Genomic DNA, 20,536 nt, shown 5'->3' on the forward strand with positions numbered 1-20,536 from the left:
GGTAGGGGCAGCCACGGTGCTTCTCGTCGGGGTTGGGGTAGCCACGGTGCTTCTCGTCGGGGTTGGGGTAGCCACGGTGCATGTTGTCGTATTCTCCATCTTTTCCCCCTTTTCCCCCTGAGGATGCTGCCTAATATCAAGCAGTGTTTGGTAGATATCGGCCAGGGCCCAGCACAGTGCAGTGAGTTGTGTGTCTCTGGGATAACCATAGCATTTTGCTTTCAAAAATTCTATCACTTCATCAGGGTTCTGTAGTTGTTCGGGAGTGAACTTCCAAGTCACTGGAGGTGAGAAGTTCTCTAGATACCTTCCCACATTCTTCCACATGCCATGCCACCCATGCATATCAAGCTTTGGGACAGATCTCTGGGTGGTACTCTTAAAGAGCCTTTTTGTAGCCCTAAACAAGACCTGGAACATAGTCAGGAGGCATAGCACTAACAGCACACTGGCTTGCGCATCCAAAGGATATTAAAAATTCTCAAAAACTGTTGTAATTAGTCGGAAGGAGAAAAGGGAGGGGAATGGACGGGGGGAAGTATCCCCCCCCAACTTCCCAATGAATTGGGTGTAATTACCAATAAAATCCGACAGAAGGTGCCCAAGGTATGGAAATGATATCACTGCCTCATACAGATACCAGCTTAACCTCATGACCAGTGATGTAATCATTTCACAAGTCGACATTGCCCAGTACAGCAAAATGATAATCCCAATCACTCTCCCAGAGATGAGATACGCAACTACAGGCAATACATAGAGCATATAAGAACTTACAAAACGCCACCATGTAAACAAATTAATCAACATTGTGACTAACATCTATTTATCTAGTATAAGAAATGCGTATGACAAATTTGTTTCAAACACGCTCTGGCCAGATCTGTCGTTATCTCAACCCTTCGGGCCCCACGTTGGGCGCCAAAAAGGACTGTTGTGGTTTTAGCCCAGCCGGTAACAAAGAACCACGCGGCCGCTCGCTCACTCCTCCCGCCCCCCTCCGGTGGGATGGGGGGAAGACGGAGGAGAGAAAAGAAGAAAAAAACCTGGAACCTCGAGGGTTGAGATAAAGGCAGTTTACTGGGACAACACAAAGGAATTACAACAACAACAACGGTACTAATGAACGAGTATACAAAAAGAGTGATGCACAGTGCAACTGCTCACCACCCGGGACCCGACGCTCCGCCACTTCCCCCACCGAAAGGAGGATCCACCCCCCCGGCCCGCTCCCTACATATATATATACTGAGCATGATGTCACATGGTATGGAATAGCTCCTTGGCTAGTTCAGGTCAGCTGCCCCGGCTATGCCCCCACCTCCCAGGTTCCTGTAAAAATTAACTCTATCCCAGCTGAACCCAGTACAACCCCATAGAGTATATAGACATTCTTATGGGAAAAACCCAACTCATTCATGACCATGGTTTTGGTGAAATGCTTTGGAGCTTTATGTTCTTAAACAATCATGTAGCAAGGCAACAAACCCAGGAAAACTCTTACCAAGTCATAATCCATTCAGATTATCTTGTAATAGCATGTTCTGCTTCGGGGGGGGGTGGGGGGGGGAAGGTAGGAAAAGAAAGAAAGGAAAGCCTCTTAAAATTACTACTGACAATAATAAATTTCAGGAGGGCCAGATTTTATCTTTCCTTCCTTTACTACACATTACTGCTTCTTACTCTCCCACCCAAATGAGAGACACAATCCCTAACTACCCATTGTCCAAAGAAGCTGCAGATTAAATAAAGGAATGCTTTTGGTATGGCCCATCTTCCAGTGCAACAATATATTTAGACTACACATTATTTGACTTGATTATTAGAGCTGTTTACTTAACTATTAGACTTTGGCCAATTAATTTATTAATTTAAAATGAAATAAATCATTGTCATTGGAAAATAATTTTATTATCATTATTATCAGCAGCAATGATCATTTAAGATCTGAGTAGCTATTTTTCACATAAAGGAACAATCTAAATGAAAATTAGTAGCTTGAGCAATCTTGAGGAAAATCAAAGAGATGGAGTTAACATTTTTTTTACAGCTTCATATTTTAAAACTATGCACTGGCAAAATTGAAGTGAGTGCATTATTAGGTCTCAGGGTAAATTCTCAATGAACACATACATGTGAAGACATACCATTCTTCAGAAAAGGCTATATTACATGTAGTTCATTATTGCATCTCTCCATCATACAGACTAAATATTTTAACTCTCTTATGACTGAAGTACAACTGACTTTTAAAATCAACTACTACAATGTACACACAAGTATAATCAATGATGGTAATTTACACTGACATACCATTTACCACTAGAGCCAGAGTGACAGATTTTTTGCAATTAAAAAAAAAAAGGAAGTGTATAGTGATTTTTTTCCTATGTTGATCTTTTGTGGTATCTGTAATTTATAGTACTGTATTTTAATACAAAATGCATATAACTATTTATTTTTTAGTTCTACATATTATACTGTCATGATTCTTTGTAGTAATTTGTTTTGATTACCATATATTGAAAATTATTTTCTATAGCCCAGTAAATACAAATAAAAGAAATTAAGATTTAGGTTTCTAATAGAGCTGAGAAACATGAACTTTAATTATAAGTGTCACCTAGAAGTAAAAATACATGCAGCCAGCATAACAAACAGGAACTTCCTATTTCCATTAAGTACTTGGGTTTACTTTATCTGGCCATTTACTACTGTATATCAAAGTTTCATTAAGACCAAACAACATACTTTGCAGTAAGTTTATAGTTTTCCAAATCTTTCCTCAAACGCATATTCTCAGCCTCAAGTTGCTGGTTGCGGGTACACACAGTTGGAACCAATCCAATATCTTTGGCTGTGAACATACCTCTCTGTACAAGTTCATACCTAGTAGAAAAGAAACAGAGAGATTTTTTATTCCATGTTTCCTTTCTCTCACTTCACTAATGTCTCCCTTTTTACGCTAGCATTTACCTAAACTAGAATCACAAAGATATTTATCATCTCAAGGCATTTACCATTAATGATCATTAACAATTAGCAACAGTACTATCCTACCACACCGTTCTATTTTACTGCTTTTCACTCTAAAATGTATTATTGTTCATAATAGTCAAAAGACATGTCCTGTATAACACAGTACTTCAATTTAAACAATTGTTCTTTCCCTTCCCTTCTTCCGAATAGCTTAAATAAAAGACAGAAAAAAAAATATTCTTGTTCAAATAACATTTGTATATACTCACAGTCTTTTTTTATCTCATATGCTCCAATATATCCAAGATTTATTTTTTTTCTGAGGACTCAAATAAGATGACAAAGCTGCAGATAACCTGAATGAATGATTCTATGAGCTATCTTCAACATGGAATACAGACTTCACCTAGGGAAATTTCTTCATTCCTTCCTGTTTAGTCATCTTGCCCTCTCCTTATTTAATTATATTTACCAATATTTACCTATTTTACTAGCCCCTGAGAAAACATGATTCCCTGATGTAGAAGTCTGAAGGCTACTTTAGTTAAATACTTGTACAGACTAACTTGCATTTTGAGAAGTAAAAGAGAATCTGGAGCAGCATGTAATGCTGTGTAGCAACTCGGGAATCTCTATAAGCCCTGGCCATAAAGTCTATGCAGTCAGTCTCGTATCTTTTAGGATTATCCATCTTTTGGTAGGATGTCAATGAAAGCTAAGAATACTCATGAATATGAACTTTTATAGACCAACTGAAGACAATGACATAGCTACAGTTGTGCACAATGTCGTGGTTTAACCCCAGTCAGCAACTAAGCACCACACAGTCACTCACACACTTCCCCCTCACCCAGTGGGATGGGGGAGAAAATCGGGAAAAAAAGTAAAACTCCTGGGTTGAGATAAGAACGGTTTAATAGAATAGAAAAGAAGAAACTAACAATGACAATGATAACACTAATAAAGTGACAACAGTAATACTAAAAGGATTGAAATGTACAAGTGATGCACTATGCAATTGCTCATCACCCCACTGATCAACGCCCAGTTAGTCCCTGAGCTGCAATCCTGCTGCCCCTACTCCCCCCAGTTTATATACTAGATGTGACATCACATGGTATGGAATACCCCATTGGCCACTTTGGGTCAGCTGCCCTGGCTGTGTCCCCTCCCAACTTCTTGTGCCCCTCCAGCTTTCTCGCTGGCTGGGCATCAGAAGCTGAAAAATCCTTGACTTTAGACTAAACATTACTTAGCAACAACTGAAAACATTAGTGTTATCAACGTTCTTCTCATACCTAACTCAAAAACATAGCACTGTACCAGCTACTAGGAAGACAATTAACTCTATCCCAGCTGAAACAAGGACAAGCTATGATATCAGTTCAGCATAGGTTCAGTGGAGCTATAAATAATTTATATCAGATAAAGACTATAGTCCCACAATCTTCTTCCCTGCTGATCTTGACTGTAGCTGGAAAATATTCTGTGTGGGAACTCACTAGAACGAGTAACATGAACAGTATTTGCCTTTTCAGGTGAAAAATATATTGAATCTGTGCATTACTTTTCTTTCCAAGTAATAAGTAAGTATGAAAAGAACAGCCATAATCAGAGATAAAACTATACTAAATGCTATCTCTTGCACTTGGACACAAGCAGCAGATTTGAAACTTGACAGTAAGCACAGCATTCCTAGATCAATAAAACATGTTGCAGAAACAAAAAATGTTTGTAGAATAAGGGATTCTTACTTGACAACAACTTGTACTTAACATCTTCCAAAAAAATTAAGGGGAATGTTAGAAACTCTTATGTCTAAATGCTTCTTATCTGCATTCTGTGGACACTTCTAGGAATGCTCATGCCTGTGAATTAAGCTGTCACCCACATTCACCACCAGTAGATGAAAGGTTTTTGAAAAGTTAAACTGAACACGTCCAAAGCAAAATTCATTCTATAATCACTTCATTTTCTTAAGCAAATTACAGTAGCAACAGGCTTTAATACTGAGAAAGAAGCTTAGTCTTTTTTCTTTTGTTTTTTTTCAAATGAACATTGACTGATGAGCAGGTACAATTCCTACTGGAAATATTACAAATAAGGGCACTTCTCATTGCAGATGATCACAACTCTACATGCTCCTTCATCTGCCAGAAAAGTTTCTCCACTGAATGCCCTAACTACATCTCATGAAAACCATCAAGTTTCTGCAAAGACACATCAGACATGGATAATTGATGAACTTAGCCTCCAGCAGAGCTAAGAACTCTGAAAGATAATTTTAATGAAATACAATTAATACCAATGAATTCACTATGCCCTTGTCTAAGAACACTACTAAAAATGAAGGCTTTTGTGCATGTAGCAGAAATAAAATAGAAAACCACACAACAAAATTGCATTGTGAAAGCTCATTATCTTTCATGAACCTAGTCCTGTAAAACTTGCAGAACTCCTACATACCTAGCCAACGGCCAAATAGCTGTTGTTCTCACTTCTTTCCATTACAGAAGGGAACTGTGTTGCAAATTAAATTAGTTCCACGCACACACAGGTATTTTTCTAAGCTTTTCAGAACAACTGAGTTATTACTTTTGAATCACACTTTAAAATTAACCAAGAATCTGGAAACCTAAGGAACAGATGATCAAAGCCCAGTGCAGACTGACTAAAAATAATACATTGTTACTATATACATTACACTGAATTCAAGTTTCTAAAAGTTCTAAAGGAAACAGGTTGAAGAGAGGACCTGCAATAAACTAACTGATATGTAGCTCAGGGTAATCCTTTACTGAGGGATAACTCACCTAGAGATGTATTCCGGGATTAAAATTTCAAGGTTTAGCTTTTACAAGTACTTCTTACTGAAACTTATCATTCCAATTGATAACCTCTTAAACTGTTTCAACAGAAGGCTGAGAAAGTAATAAGCACAGAAAAATAAAGCACCTTTTTGCCCTAGAGTGCTCCAATCTATTACGGCATATAACTAGAACATTTATATTATCATATTATGCTTGTCAATAGGCAAGAAAGTAGGTATGACCACATGGCTTTTCGCAAAACAAACTTGAGGTTACTTCACTTGTGTTCTGAGCCAGTTCTAATCCAAAACTTGAACCTGTTTTAGTGTGATGCTGTCCTGGAACTGATAGCCCTCGTTTCTCTCAGGATTTAAGAACTCAGAGAACAATGTACATTAACGTGACCATATGACTTCCAGGCCAAAGAGAACAGAGAGCGGAGGAAACTCAGGTCTGCCTGAAATAAGCAGATTGTTTCCACTGTCTTCAGGGAGTTGTGACATGGAGGATCACAACGTATATCCATTTTCTTCATTCTGCAAAAGGGAATCTTTTTTGTAATGAGTCTACCTTTATACTCAGAGAAGACACAGTAGCTTTGTTGCATGTGCTCCATTATGCACAACCCAGGCAATCTTTGCAAGGCATACACAATACAGACATAGCTTTTAACCTTGCTTGGTCACGTAAGTTTATTCATAATTTTAACCACATCAAACGGAAAAGAATTTTCAAATCGTGTTTCCGTAATTAGTCGGCAGCTTTCCTTTTGCTCACAGGCTGAAACACTGCCAGGTCTCTAGGAACACTTAGAGATTACCAATCCAATGAGTGTATTAACTAATCACAGTGATAGCTCCGTGCACATGTGTGAACAGCAAATGATTCATCTGCTCATCAGACTGGCAACACGCTGCCAGCAGCACTGAGCTCTTTGGGATTAGGAGGTATAGACTGTCAGATACATGAATTTACAATTGATCAGCCCTTGCACTTCATACTCCAAAGCTGTCAATCCAATAACTTTAATAAGCAACAAAAGCATTATGAAGTCTTGTATATCAAAATGATAGAAAATTTAATGGTAAATTAGATACTCTAGAAGTAATTTAAGTCTAATTTAAAGTTCCTTAAATTACAACTGGAAGAAAAAAGTGTACGTGCAAAAAAACTACATAAGGAAAAAAAGTCACTGCAAGTGTGATAAAATTATTCATTGCATCATAGAAAAAGAGTGGGTTTCGCTTAAAATAAAACTTAATCAAGTCATGACATTTTATACAGCTGGACAGTAACAGAATGTTTTCTCAAACTCTGAAATAAACACAGATAATTTGGTCCAATTTAAGTGACCTTTAGATCTCAGACAGACAATTATTTCAAAGCAAGCCTTTTGATAAATCTTCTCTACGTTAATTAATTTCTCATTTTAAATTCCATTAGTACTTGATCACCACAGCATGAGAGCAAGAGTGTCGTCCCAATACATAATGAGGAACCTGAGTACACTAATCTTCTCTCACTTTCATTAATATTGTAAATTATCTGTTTCAAACCAACATGAAACATTTTGAAATAAGGTATTAATGCAGAAAAAGTCTCAATACAGTAAGATTAGATCCTGACATGCTGAGCTCATTTGTAATGCTACTGAAATTAAAAATATTACTTACAGAGAAAAAAAATATACATATAGCTAAGGATTTACAAGATATGGCCTGCTAAGACCTGCACTTGCTCTGTTAAAAAGCTATTTGAATTTTGCCATTGAGATAATTTCAGACTGTAAGTCCTTCAAAGAAAGCTGTAGTTTCATAAAAGGGTCACTATTTATATCTGTTTAGTATTAGTTATCTTTTAGCATAAAAACTGTTAAACTTCAGAACTTAATGCTATTCATGTCAGTTCTTTCGTTGAAAAAGAATACAGAACTATAGTGCTCTTCTCTAAGGAATCATTTAAGTGGAACTGTTATGCTACCAAAAAGCAGATCATTATTAATTCCAAAAGCAACGCCTGATTGGTGAGCTCTACGCTAATAAGACCAGAGCCTTGCAAATGACAGCAATGATTCCCCATTAGAGAATATTTCTAAGAAAATTTAAAAGCTTCAAGGCTTTTGTGGGAAAAAATAAGATGTTTCTAACTTTTCAAATTCACTAATTTTCAAATTAAACAATTTCAAAAGGCCTTATTAAAAAAATCTAGGAACCTCTCATGTTTAAAGACTGCCTACAAGGTAATTCAAAAAGAGGTGTTTCCACGTCTCAGAATCTTTCTTATGTAACTTGCAGATTCAAAGCAATCTTTTAACTGTAAGTATTTCAATAGAACTTTATGACAAGTGTCATCTTTTGCTCCAAAATAATTCATCTCTCCTTTCAAGCTTTGCAACATTCCTGGTACATCATTCTTAATCAGTATTAAAAAAAGTATACATCCTGTAGGATTCTGTATATAAAGAGAGCAGTGGAGGGAGTGGAGTATTTAGACAAAGCTGCATGTTTAAACTTCTACACAAAAGATGGGCAAAATTCCTGCAATCTGTATAAGCTTGGAAAAAGAAGACAGCAACAGCTCAAGAGCTTACTCTTCTGATTATTATATGAAAGAAAGAAAAAACTAAACCAACCATATTATTTGACTGATGTACCAAAAATTACCAAATATCAAAAATTTTAATTATGCTACTTAAAACACAAGGTATATATGATGAATGTCCAAACACACCCAAACAATTAAAGGTGCAAATACTATAGCATACTACAAAATACTCAGTTTTTAAGCCAGCACCCATGTTCTGGAAAGGAAGAAAATCACAAAACCACATGACTTCTCAGCACTGCTAAAATGAAATGCTGGTCGTTTTGCATTGGACTCATTTGATCCAGTGATGCCTTCTGCACTGCAGCTGGTTTTAGTTTTCATTGGTAGTCAGTGGAAAGCAGAATATACTTGAAAAAAGTGTAATTTAATTCATTTTGTCTTAAAGCAGACAGCTTAAAGAACTTAGATGAGTTGCATCCTGAAAATGAGTATTTCTCTTCACTGGTCACAAAAGCAGCCTCAGGTGACCACTTCAGGCTTGTAAATGTCTAGAGTTAGGCAAAATGCATACAGTCCTTAAAAGGTACCTGTTTAGGAGCTCCCTGGAGTCAGCTTTCTTGAAAGTCTGTCTTTAAAACAATAGTTTGCATCCTCATTCTCAACATGAATATAATTATTTGGTAAAACACTACTTATTTAAGAATGACTTGTACTCAGAAGAGTTTTCTGGAAATATGTCCTGAAATACTGGAAATATTAGCATCCTGAGCATCTACTTCCTAATTCTCAAAGTAACACGGTCACTTAAAATATTTTTACCATTCAGTCTGGAAGCAGTCAAGAGTTCTGGACATTCCCAATCTGACCAGGAAATTGCAGAAGAAATCATCCATTGCTTCAGGTATTTCAGACACTGATTTCTCAGAAGTCAGAACTGACTGCAAAGCCTGAAATAACAATTATCGAATTTTTATTAAACATGTAAGAAAAATGTAATTATCATACCTTCTATTTCTGAAGTAATTTAAAGTCACAGATCTACTGAAGTACAGCTGAATGTTTCCCTTGTCTTTATTGATCACTTTAATCACTGATCCTTCCAATGTCAAGATCTGTGAAAGGTTATAGAGAAGCTAACTCAAAAATCACCTGATTTAAACAAGTATTCTGAACCTGACTTGAAACTATTTAAACTGATGGATGATCTTCTGTCACTGACTAGGGAGTTCTCATACTCCTGCATCCTTCAGCAACTTTAAAAACTACTAATAAGAAAAATCAGTACTTCATCTAATGAAAAATGCAAAAGTCCAAGGTGACAGTAAAATGGCTTATATTCTTTTTTGCAATGATGCATGCAATGGAGAGACGGAAAGAACTGCATCTCCATCATTAGATCTCTTAAGAAGTATCACAAAGATCAATTCTCCTCAACATCCATATGCAGACACTAAATGAAGCTGCCAGACAACATTGCTACAAGTGCTAGCAGAATGCAGATGGTACACCAGGCTTCACATGCAGCTCCTCCAGTGCCATCGAGATAGACAGCTATTCAGATAAGATCAGCTCATGGGTCAAGCACAGTTGCCAAAAGCAGAATCAAAACAAACCAGAACAAGCCTACTATGGAGAAAAAGAAAATCCCTTTCACAGTTTCCTGTTGCAATGCAAATTTCTTTCCTTCACTCAACCCCATTCAGCCCCCTCAGTGCTTAGCTTGATACTAAACTCTCCCAGAAAGATTTCAAGGTGCAAGGAGGTATGAGAAAAATAAAAATACAACCTAGTCTGAGACTACTCCCCCACAAAATGCATTCAAATATAACCAGATGAGAGAGACTGCCACAACCTGGCAGTCAAAGAGGTGCCCTTAATTCATTCAGACTTCAAATGGATTACAGCAACTTGGCATTGCTAAATATGAGGGTCTCGGCATTTGGGAACTCCACATGGGCACAATGCTACAATGGACTTGCTCAACGATGCAGGCTACTATCCAAGACAAGATACTGCACTGGGCATGCCTGCCTCCTGGTGAGAGGATGACAGAACAAACCTGGGCCTGACAACTATCACTCAGCACACTCTTGAAAGAAACTCAGATTCTATGATAACGTGTGCCACATATTATTAAAAAAAAAAGATACCACTATAGAGAAGAGATGAGAAGCAGAAACAGCTTCCACACATGCCTACCTTCTTTTCTTCTTTTCAGTACTAACAAAACTGAAAAAAATTCCAGTGAGATATTCATCAAGACATGCTAAAGGCTGTGACTGCAAATTATTTTCTCCATCCATTTAAAAAAGAATCTGTAGGCCAGGGATTTTTGATAACTCCATTCATTTATGGCTTATTCATGTCCTTAGTGGGAGCTCTATTAACATGACTGCATAAATTACCTGGAGATAAAGGCATCTCTCCTGGTAAAATAAAAACCCTGGAAAAATCTCATAGCCATTTTGTCTAATACACAAAAGAAAATGTTGTGTTTAATCCAAGCAACCTACCTAATATAAACAGAAAGAATTGTACATGGATGATCAAGGCCATGTAACACTCTATTATGAATAATACAATATGCCAAGTGCAATGTAATATTTAGCATATTTTCATTACTAGAGATACAGTACATCAGACAGCTCTATTTTCTAATTGTGGTAATACAAGAACCAAAAAGAGTACATCTGCAGACATGCAGCTGCATCCCTTTTCTTGTTTCTTTTCTTTCTTTAGTCTAAGTGAGGCAAATATCTAATATTGTTGCTTGTAGTTTTCCAAATGCATCTATAAAGCCAGTCTTCGGAAGAAATGACACAGCTTGATTCCCTTAGTAAATGGAAATATGATAGGAATTCATTTCATCTGTGCAGAAGAGAATTTATTAGCTAGATACTAGCACTGAGAATCATTTCAGGAACCGAAGCTCGAGCAGGGAACAATGTAGGAAAAATGAATGCAGTCTAACAGGCACGGTATTGGAACAGGGCCTCAGGAAACCAGAATTAAATTCCTAGCTCTTCTGCAGACTTCGAGTGATACTAGGCTAGCAACTTTCTTTAATTTAATATTAACCTTGGATGACTACCCATAGAATGGCATAACAGTAATTTTTTTGTATATATTTACCTATCTAGAAATGAGGAAAATACAATGTATTAATTAATGTGGTGCAGACACCCTATAGAAGCTATATAGAAAAAAACATCTTATTAAAGGATTCCAACCATTAAATCAAAATAAAAAACCTAAATATTTGCTTTGTTAAATATTTGTTAAATATTTCTTGGTTAAATATTTATTTTTCAATTAAAATCTTTAAAACATTTTGAGTGTAAGGACTGCACATATGGCCAGTAAAATAAAATAATCGCTAAAAGCTTAACCTTAAGGACTTCCACAATACTCACAAAAATTTCTGTCAAATGAAGAAAGATTAACACCAAATAAATTAATAATTTCTCGGGAAAATAAAATGAGATGTTCTTACGAAACTTACTAAACTAAAAATGAATAAAAAAGGTAATTCAAAGATTTTTAACATGATCAAATAAATTATAAATCAAACCTACATAGAATATAACGTTAATGAAGGGCCATGTGACTTCAGAGTATCATTGGGGATATTAAGAAAATAAAGATCCTGGAACAGAAGTGTAATAGCTGTAACTACTGAAGAAAGCATTTCAGCCAACTTTCTTTTGTGTGTGTGGTTTTCCAGAAATTCTGCATCCTTATCCTAGGGTCCCTATCAGCTGAAGATTTTCTTTCATATGCAAAATATTCTGTTCCTTGTGTTTAAAAATAATTTGTATTACTTTACGATGCCTCAAAACAAGGACAACAGAAAAAAATCATGACTTGTGACTGAAAAGGAAAAATTATGACTAGAACAGGAGGCAGAATCACTGCTATCCAAAGCATATGCTGCCCAGCACAGCTGTATTTTGAATCAGCTGCCACTGTTGGGATCCAAACAAAAACATGAACTGTAACTGTTGAGGGAGCCTCACCAAACTCCTTAAAGACCAGTAGTTCTACGGCACACATGCAGAGATCCAGAAGGAGAGAAAACATGCCTCAATATCCCCTGTAGAAACATAGCTTTAATTCCTACACACCAATTATTTTCTTTTAAAAGGTGAATAGCATCACCTCTCATTTGCTTATATTTGCTTTTCTTAATTTAGTAATTAGTGCTAATTACTTTGGAAGGAAATCCGAAAATAAGCATTTTTCTTAGATTTCCCTGGTTATACTTGACCTTTTTAACAGAGCGTAAAAAAACTGTAGTTACTTAATTTAGAAACTGTGGATATTTATAGTATCTGCATTTGGCAAATCACTTTCTGGATGCTCACTTGATCTCTATATAATTTCTTTTCCTTAACAAAAAGATTTGCATCTAGTACTGAAATGCAATCTTTAATATGGGTTTAGGTAGAAAAGTTACTATGAACAGCAAATATACACAGTCACTTAAAACTGTTTATCATAGAGCAGCTATTCCAGGATATGGTTGTTACATAATTTAACCTATTTTAGCCAAGATTAGAAGCTAATAATTGAAAAAGCATACCAATTATTTATCATGTGAAGATGACAGTCTTCTACTGTGCTTCTTAGCTCAGAGTTTGGATATTGATCAAATATTAATTCACAGGAAACAGTGCTTCTAACTTGGGTCACCAAAAGCATTTGCTGCAGCACTTGGTCTTTCCAGTGAATTAGCATCAAACAATCTAGTCAGTGACCCTCACAAAATACACAGTAAATCATTATGAAAGCTGTCAAGCAACTAGCAAGTGTATTAAAATATTTTTCTATTCAAGTCTTTCTGTCTAGAGGCTGAAAATATTATTTCCATTTCAAAATTATGGAAAAAATGAGGCCTCCAATTAATGAGTCAAGAAGCAAGGCAGGTATCTATTCGTATAAGCACAAAATCAAAGAAAATTTGAGTTTAAGCACACCCATTCTTCTGTTTTAAGGAAAGGTAACACTTCCTTCAGTTTGATTAAATGGGATAGATATTAGCATATTGTTTCCTACCACTCAAAGTCCAACAAATCAATAAAGAGGTAAAAGATTATATAAATATAGCACTGACAAAAGATCAAGAGATTAAAAACATTCTTCCTTGTTTCACTTTTTATTTGAATGTCAACTCACACAGTAAAACAGACATAACTTCAGTTATCCCTAAGAACATTAAGAATTTCCACTATTCAGTTAACATTAAGCATGTTCAGTTTTAAAAACTTCTGCCAACCTTCCCTTAATTTTCAGGCACATACAGTTTCATAACAGTTAACATTCTGGTATTGTCAGTTTCATTCAAAGTTGATCTAAAATACAAAACTGATCTGTTGATAGGCACCAGTGCAGAAGAAAATACACATTTTTGCTCCATTTTGATGTTAAGAATCATTCACAATTTTATCTTTTCATTATTAATAATTTGCTTTTGCAAAACAAAGACTATGACGATAGCTTACTGATGAGGCTATAAGATAGTGGCAATATTAGAAACACAGCAGGGAAAAGCACTTTTCCTTTAGATTGTTATAAGCAAGTAAATTCAGGTAAATCATATTTTGGAAAATGCAATATAACAATCCCATTGTGTAACTCTGAACTATTATATGACTGTTTTGAAATCAAACTGTAAATGTAAGAACTGTCAAAAACTAGTAGTATGAAATGATTGATGATTTCATTAATATTTTGATTTTACATAGCATAACAGCCCATTCTTTATTTTCGATATATGAATAATCTTTTTTAGCAAAGTATTCAAGTACAAGCTTCTGTGGGTCTTAAGCATATGCAGTTTCTTTCCTGTGTCAGGGATCACCCTCTCATTCAACCTATTCAGATAAAGAAACAAACCCTAAAATAATGATACATTGTAATAACATTAATAATTATATGGATAGATAATTTAAATATGTTACATGTATTTGCAGTATCAAGTTGTTTATGGAACATAAAATGAACAAAAGTTAAAGGAAGATGAAACCCATGAAACATAAGTTGCCTTTTCCACTGTGGCATTTGTTTACCCCTAGAAACTTCTAAAATATAAAGAGACAATCTCTTCTACACAAATATTTCAGCATTAAAATAAATTATCATATGTAAATTTTAAGCCACTGATGCCAACTGAATTACAGAGTCTTACAAAATTTAGGAAGTTCTTACTAAAATTTGGGCATCTTCAGCCTGCTCTTGAATAGTCTGCAAAGCCTTTGGCAGATCCTCATCATCTTCCTGAAGACTAAATTCATCATCTGCTGGAATCTAGATTAAAGGATTTAAAGTTAGGTATCAGCATATCTGATACATCTTTCTTTCAGAATACAACCGTTTCTACTCCCAGGACACCTACTGAAAATAGTCTCATTCTTGTTAAAATAATATTTTGCCATATTTAAACAGAATTTATATTACTGAAATATTCATTATAAATAAGCTGAAACATCTAAATAGAAATACCTGTATCTTTGAAAAAGTATTTAATGTTCAAATAAAAGTAAAACATTACAAATCAACTGACACTAAATCTTCTCCTGAAAAATAAAGATATGCCTAGCATCACCGCACTTTATAAAATGAGATTCGTGTCATTCTTCCAAGGATGTTTTTGTGACTGATGAAGTAAAACAAAAGAATGAAACATGAATACCACATATATCAGAAGATTATCAATTTAGTAAATTACCTCTTCATACTGATAATCATCTTTAGAGTCGTCCATTATGGTTAATTCTGCAGATTTTGTTAAGTCTGAAACAGCTGATGCAAGTGATGAGTTCCAACTTAAAAAAGGTATCATAAACCCACCATCTACAAATGTTATCGCCACATTCCCCCTTGTTCTTTTTGACACAAGACTTCACACTTTCAAGGCTTCTTTCAGCCTTTAGGTGAACAAGCCCAGCTCCAGTGAAAACTATGTGCACAGAGACAGAATTTAAATTCAAAGTTTTTAAAGCAGGCTCAAAATTTGCCTCATCAGATCAAAGGTAGAAGTCAAGCACTGTTCTGAATTAAACAGTAGCTCAACTCTGCTCTCACCCAATCATCAGTTTTTGCAGGGGTCTTACTGCACTGAGACTTTCACAGACTTTGTGCTTCTAAGTATAACTAGCTTCAAGCTCTCAGAGAATCACATTTTCTATCAAATTCAGATGTACAGATGTTCAAACATGAACATCTGAAATCAAACACTGAATACTAAAGGACCATTTACTGAAGCTGATCAAATGCCTCAATAATTACAACACAGCTACAATAAAAAGATAAAGAACTTTCAAAATGTAAAAATTAATTTGGAAATTATCTACAGTTCCTCCAAATGCCTTAGAGTCAAACTTTTCACTAAAAAATAACTACAAATAGAGCAAAATGAAACCCAAATAAACATTTTTTCATCCACTAGCCTCACCGCCCATGAAAGTACAATGAAAACGTTTTTAGCAAGATGCTCTGTTGACAGTTTCCCTAGGAAATCAGTTAGCCTACAAATGACCCGTGTAAATAAACCAGAAATTAACTTCCGAAGAAAAGAAAAGCTGGCAATTCAGTACTTCACACACTGAGGAAAATAAAAAGATACATGGTTTTCCAGCTTTGAATCAAGTTTCCCAAATCTGAATTATTCTCCTAAAAACCAGGCCTTTTGCTACAGTTCTGACAGTACAATATATGTGTAAAAGCATCATCTGCATTCATGACCCCAGCATCACAGCATCAACAAAACTATCAGTTAAATTGTAACCATCTGGAAGGCTAACAGCTGAAGATCATGTCCCAAAAAATGATAACCACCATTTGGTTTTCAGAGATGTTTTTCAGAGGGTTAAGATAAAAGATGGAGAGATGTCATTTTCTCTTGTGAACAACAAGAACAAAAAAACAAATAGGGAAGTCATTGAGTGAATAAAGGCATAATTTTCAGTAATCAAGTTGAAGCATATCTGTGTACCTCCAACTACATGATAACTATAAAAATGGTATAAATAGGAAACTGCCATGAACGCTTCTTAAGAATCTCCTATTTAAGCTTAGTACATGAAAGCAAATGCCTGTAATACATGTGCCCGCAAATTTACTTCCCAAATTACTGCATCACAGACTGCAGGTGTAGAACACAGGACTTGAATTCAAGTCACCACCTCTCTGCAAAAGCTTCATTTTCTAACCTGACTGATTCTTGAATGTTTAATTCTAAAACCTGAACTATGCAGAAACTCATCTCCAGAAAATGTGCTTTCTTTCATAAGGGGGAAGAAAAAGAACGGAACATCCAAACTATTAGATTTAACAGGCCTAAGTCTGTTCTCTATCACACCAGAAGAAATCTGGATTAACTCTTCTGACTTTAATGGGATGACATAGAAATTGTGCAGTCAACAAGTGCATCTTTTCTCAGCATGGTACTTCAGGACCATATGTGGGTCCACCAAGGTAAGCAAAGAGAACGGAGATGAACACACCTCATGTTGAGACACAACTGTCAAGAGCTGACCCAACAGACTTGAGATAACAAGCAGAGACTCGGGCATCAGGCTAGCTTTTAATTGTCTGCCTGCTCCCCAGCATAACAGGAACGTTTTAGTCCTCGCATCAGTGTCTGACCACATCCTAGTAAAAGTCCTGGACTTTGTTCCTTCAACTCGGAAGGAGAAAAGTTCATCTGAACTGCTGATTACATCAGAAAAAGGGAACAACAGCAAGGTGCGAGTGCAAAGCAGGAGGAATAGGTTTCCTTTATTGTTTGAATAGGCAAGAAGGATGCTTGCAGCAGGCAAGTCAAGATAAGACACAGTAATATTGAGTGACTAGTTAGGGTAATGTTCTAAAAAGCCCCTTTTTTAATTAGATTAAGATAACCTTGCACTAGCTAGCTGCCTACATATTCTGTCTTTAAAGAATGAGAATTTAAAGTGTGGTCGTGTTTGTATAGCATGAATACTTGGGTACAACATTTTTTGTATGAAGCAGGGGACAATTTCCCTATATATATATAGTAATTCTACGTACAAACTAAGTATCTGCATAGAATCATAGAATGGTTTGGGTTGGAAGCGACCTTAAAGATCATCTAGTTCCAACCCCCCTGCTACAGGCAGGGACACCTTCCACTAGACCAGGTTGCTCAAAGCCCCATCCAACCTGGCCTTGAACCCTTCCAGGGATGGGGCATCCACAACCTCTCTGGGAAACCTGTGCCAGTGCCTCACCACCATCACAGTAAAGGACTTCTTCCTTCCTAATCTAAATCTACCCTCTTTCAGTTTAAAACCATTACCCCTCTTCCTATCACTACACTCCCTGATAAAGAGTCCTTCCACGTCTTTCCGGTAGGCCCCCTTTAGGTACTGGAAGGCTGCTGTATGGTCTCCCTGGAGCCTTCTCTTCTTCAGGCTGAACAACCCCAACTCTCTCAGCTTGTCCTCATAGGAGAGGTGCTCCAAGCCCCTGATCATCTTCATGGTCCTCCTCTGGACTCACTCCAGCAGGTCCAGGTCCTGCTTATGTTGGGGGCCCCAGACCTGAACTTCTGCATATTTCTGTGGAACTCCTAAGCCTCTTCATTACTTTATAGCACAGTATTTATCAACTTAAAATTAATTTAAATAAAGTACATTTAAATAAAATACTGTACCCAGCAATTTTTCATACCATCTTTAGTGATTTGATCAGAGACTTTTTTTCTAAAGCTATCTTTTGTATGATCTTCCCCCCAACTACTTCTTTCTGCATTTATCAAATCTTTCAATGCAAATAGAAACATCACCACAGTATACCCTTCATAAGTAAAACACTTTCAAATACTGTGGTTTTTTCCTGAATTTTCTACTGACCTGACTGTCCTTGTGATCCACTATCATCTAAACTAATGCATCATTGCAAACACTGTACACAGACTAAAATATTACGTTAAAAATCCTGATTTATTTTTTCCTCCTTTTTCCAAAAATCATAGCTAGGTGCACAATAAAACAGAGGAATTAATTTTTAAAACTGTTGTGTTTTCCCAGCAAATGCTGACAATTTTTTTTTTAACACATCCTGATGCAGTGGTTTTTTTAAGCACACCACATAGTGTGAAAACAGCTGTGCAGTTCCAAGGAGGTAGAAACTGAGGCACAAGCTCACAAAGGACAATCTTCCTTTTTTTTTTTTTTTTTTTTAATTGCTTTTATATTGGCTTACATCTTAATTCTAGCAAGGCAGGAAAAACTAAAGTACTGGTAGGTCTAACACTTAAGCTGTGATTGTTTAACCTCTAAAACAAAGCTTGAAAGATCTTGATTTGGCAGCTCACAGCTGCAAAAGAGGACAGAGCTAGTCCGATCTAATGACAAAACTAGAATTTGGGTTGTCTGATCAAAAATTACATATTTAAAAGCCATAAACTCTTAAAATAATTGCTACAATTCAGTTGTGAGAATTCTAACTGATCTTCCCCCCTCCCCCCCCCCGCTAAAAGCCACAGCAAATAGAATTATTTCTAGGTTATTGTATCATAATCTTTATAACTTGCTCATACACAGTACTAAACAAAACCACAAATATCTAGCCAGTTACTCTGTGTGGCAGGCACTGGGGAATTAAGCAGCACCTTTTACAGCAGCACATTGGGACTGAGTCCTAATAACCTCCCTAGATATTTTGCATTTACTGATCAACAACTAACACAAGACAGGCGACAAGAGTGTTTAATTTCAGGATTTTAACTCTTGCTTAGACTGCCCCATCAGCAAGAGAGGATAAAACTACTCTGCTTTTCCTACGGGTCACTCAGGGACTCTTACCCTTGGCAATGAAAACAACCATCACGTTAAAAGTGAGCAAGACCCTACTGTCTCGGCAGGTGGGGAAAAAACAAACAAACAAACAAAGAACACTGAACGCCGCATATTGCCCCTTTTTAGCCTCCAGGGACAATAACCTACAGAAAGAAGCAACAAAGTACTAGGCCTTTTTTTGGCTTTTTCCCCCCCTTACTCTGTGAAACAACTTCGCAACCCGCGGGTCTCCCGCTGGGACGGTCCTGCCCCGGCTCCCAGCGAGCAGCCAGCGCCACAGGCAGGGCTGCACGGGGCCCTCGCCCTGCCCGACCCCAGCTCCCCCCACCCAAAAAAAGCTGCCCCCGAGGCAGCCCCCGGGGTCCCCCCGCCTGGGGAGGATAAGCACACAGGGAGGAGAGCAGGAGCGCTGAGGACACGGCCCCCCCCGCGCCGCTCGCCCCCTGAGGCGGGGAACCGGCGGGACCCCGGGGCGCCCCACACCCCCCAGCCGCCCGCCTCAGACGAGGAGGAAGAAAATACTGAGGAGGAGGAAAAGGAGGAGGAAAATACTCCGGAGGAGGAAGGATACTCTGCAGGCAGAAGGACGCCTCAGAGCCCGCCGCCTCCTCCATGGCCGTTGCCTCCCCGCCGTCGCGCCGTGCCGTTGCCAGGGGCGGCCTCTCGCGAGAAGAGGCGCCCGCACCTGTCCCACGGCCAACGGCCGCCGTGGGGCGGGTCGGTGGCGGGAACAGGCACCCAGCGGCGATTTAATTTAATTTCGTTTAATTTAGCGTTACTCACACCTCGCTTTGTTGCCCGCGGAGGTCTCAACGAGTGCTGTCTTTAAGCCGAGGCGAAGCTTCTCCACGCATTTTACTAGCAAGGGAGTGGCCCCGGGCCCGGCAGGGACCGTGAGGAGATTCTAGAGATTTCCAGGGTGGTCGCTGGCCAAGCCTGGGCGGGCCTCGGTATCCCCTCAGGGTTCTCCCCACTAACTTCTGGAACCTTTCTGACTAGGCTATACTGCATTTTCTTAAATGGAAGGAAAGCAACAGGAGAAGGGAGGGGAAAACTGCTTCAACCTCATAAGAAGGGACTAATTTCTTCTTTAGAGGAAACATTTTTGTAGCTGAAACAGGTGTTTGCTGGTTCACCTGAGCTCAGTCCTGTGGGACTAATTGCTTACATTAAGTTCCTGCAGTATGTTCAAGTTTAATTAAGAGCAGGAGTTTTCCCAGGCAAAAGTTTGGGAAAGAAGCATACCATATCCTATACATTTGTGGAGAAAACATGTTATGGTTCTTAGGAGTTTGGGATGAGGCTGCAGGAATCAACAAAAAAAAAATCATTCCTTTTTTTTTAAAAAATAAGCTCAGAAGTCCCAGTCTCAAATTT

General features: G+C 37.5%; 1 protein-coding gene across 1 annotated transcript in view; it reads right to left on the minus strand.

Annotated features, from left to right (window-relative positions):
- Positions 1–19,773, minus strand: part of SPAG16 (sperm associated antigen 16) — a 447,435-nt gene extending 427,662 nt beyond the window's left edge. The window contains exons 1-5 of the mRNA XM_075027914.1: positions 19,731–19,773; positions 15,064–15,137; positions 14,544–14,642; positions 9,156–9,283; positions 2,752–2,889 (exon numbers count right to left, since the gene is read on the minus strand). Of these exons, the coding sequence (XP_074884015.1) occupies positions 2,752–2,889; positions 9,156–9,283; positions 14,544–14,642; positions 15,064–15,137; positions 19,731–19,773 (482 nt within the window). The remainder of the gene's footprint in view (positions 1–2,751; positions 2,890–9,155; positions 9,284–14,543; positions 14,643–15,063; positions 15,138–19,730) is intronic.
- Between the last annotated feature and the right edge of the window lie 763 nt (positions 19,774–20,536).

Source organism: Buteo buteo, chromosome 5 (assembly GCF_964188355.1).
Source record: "Buteo buteo chromosome 5, bButBut1.hap1.1, whole genome shotgun sequence".
Classification (NCBI taxonomy): domain Eukaryota; kingdom Metazoa; phylum Chordata; class Aves; order Accipitriformes; family Accipitridae; genus Buteo; species Buteo buteo.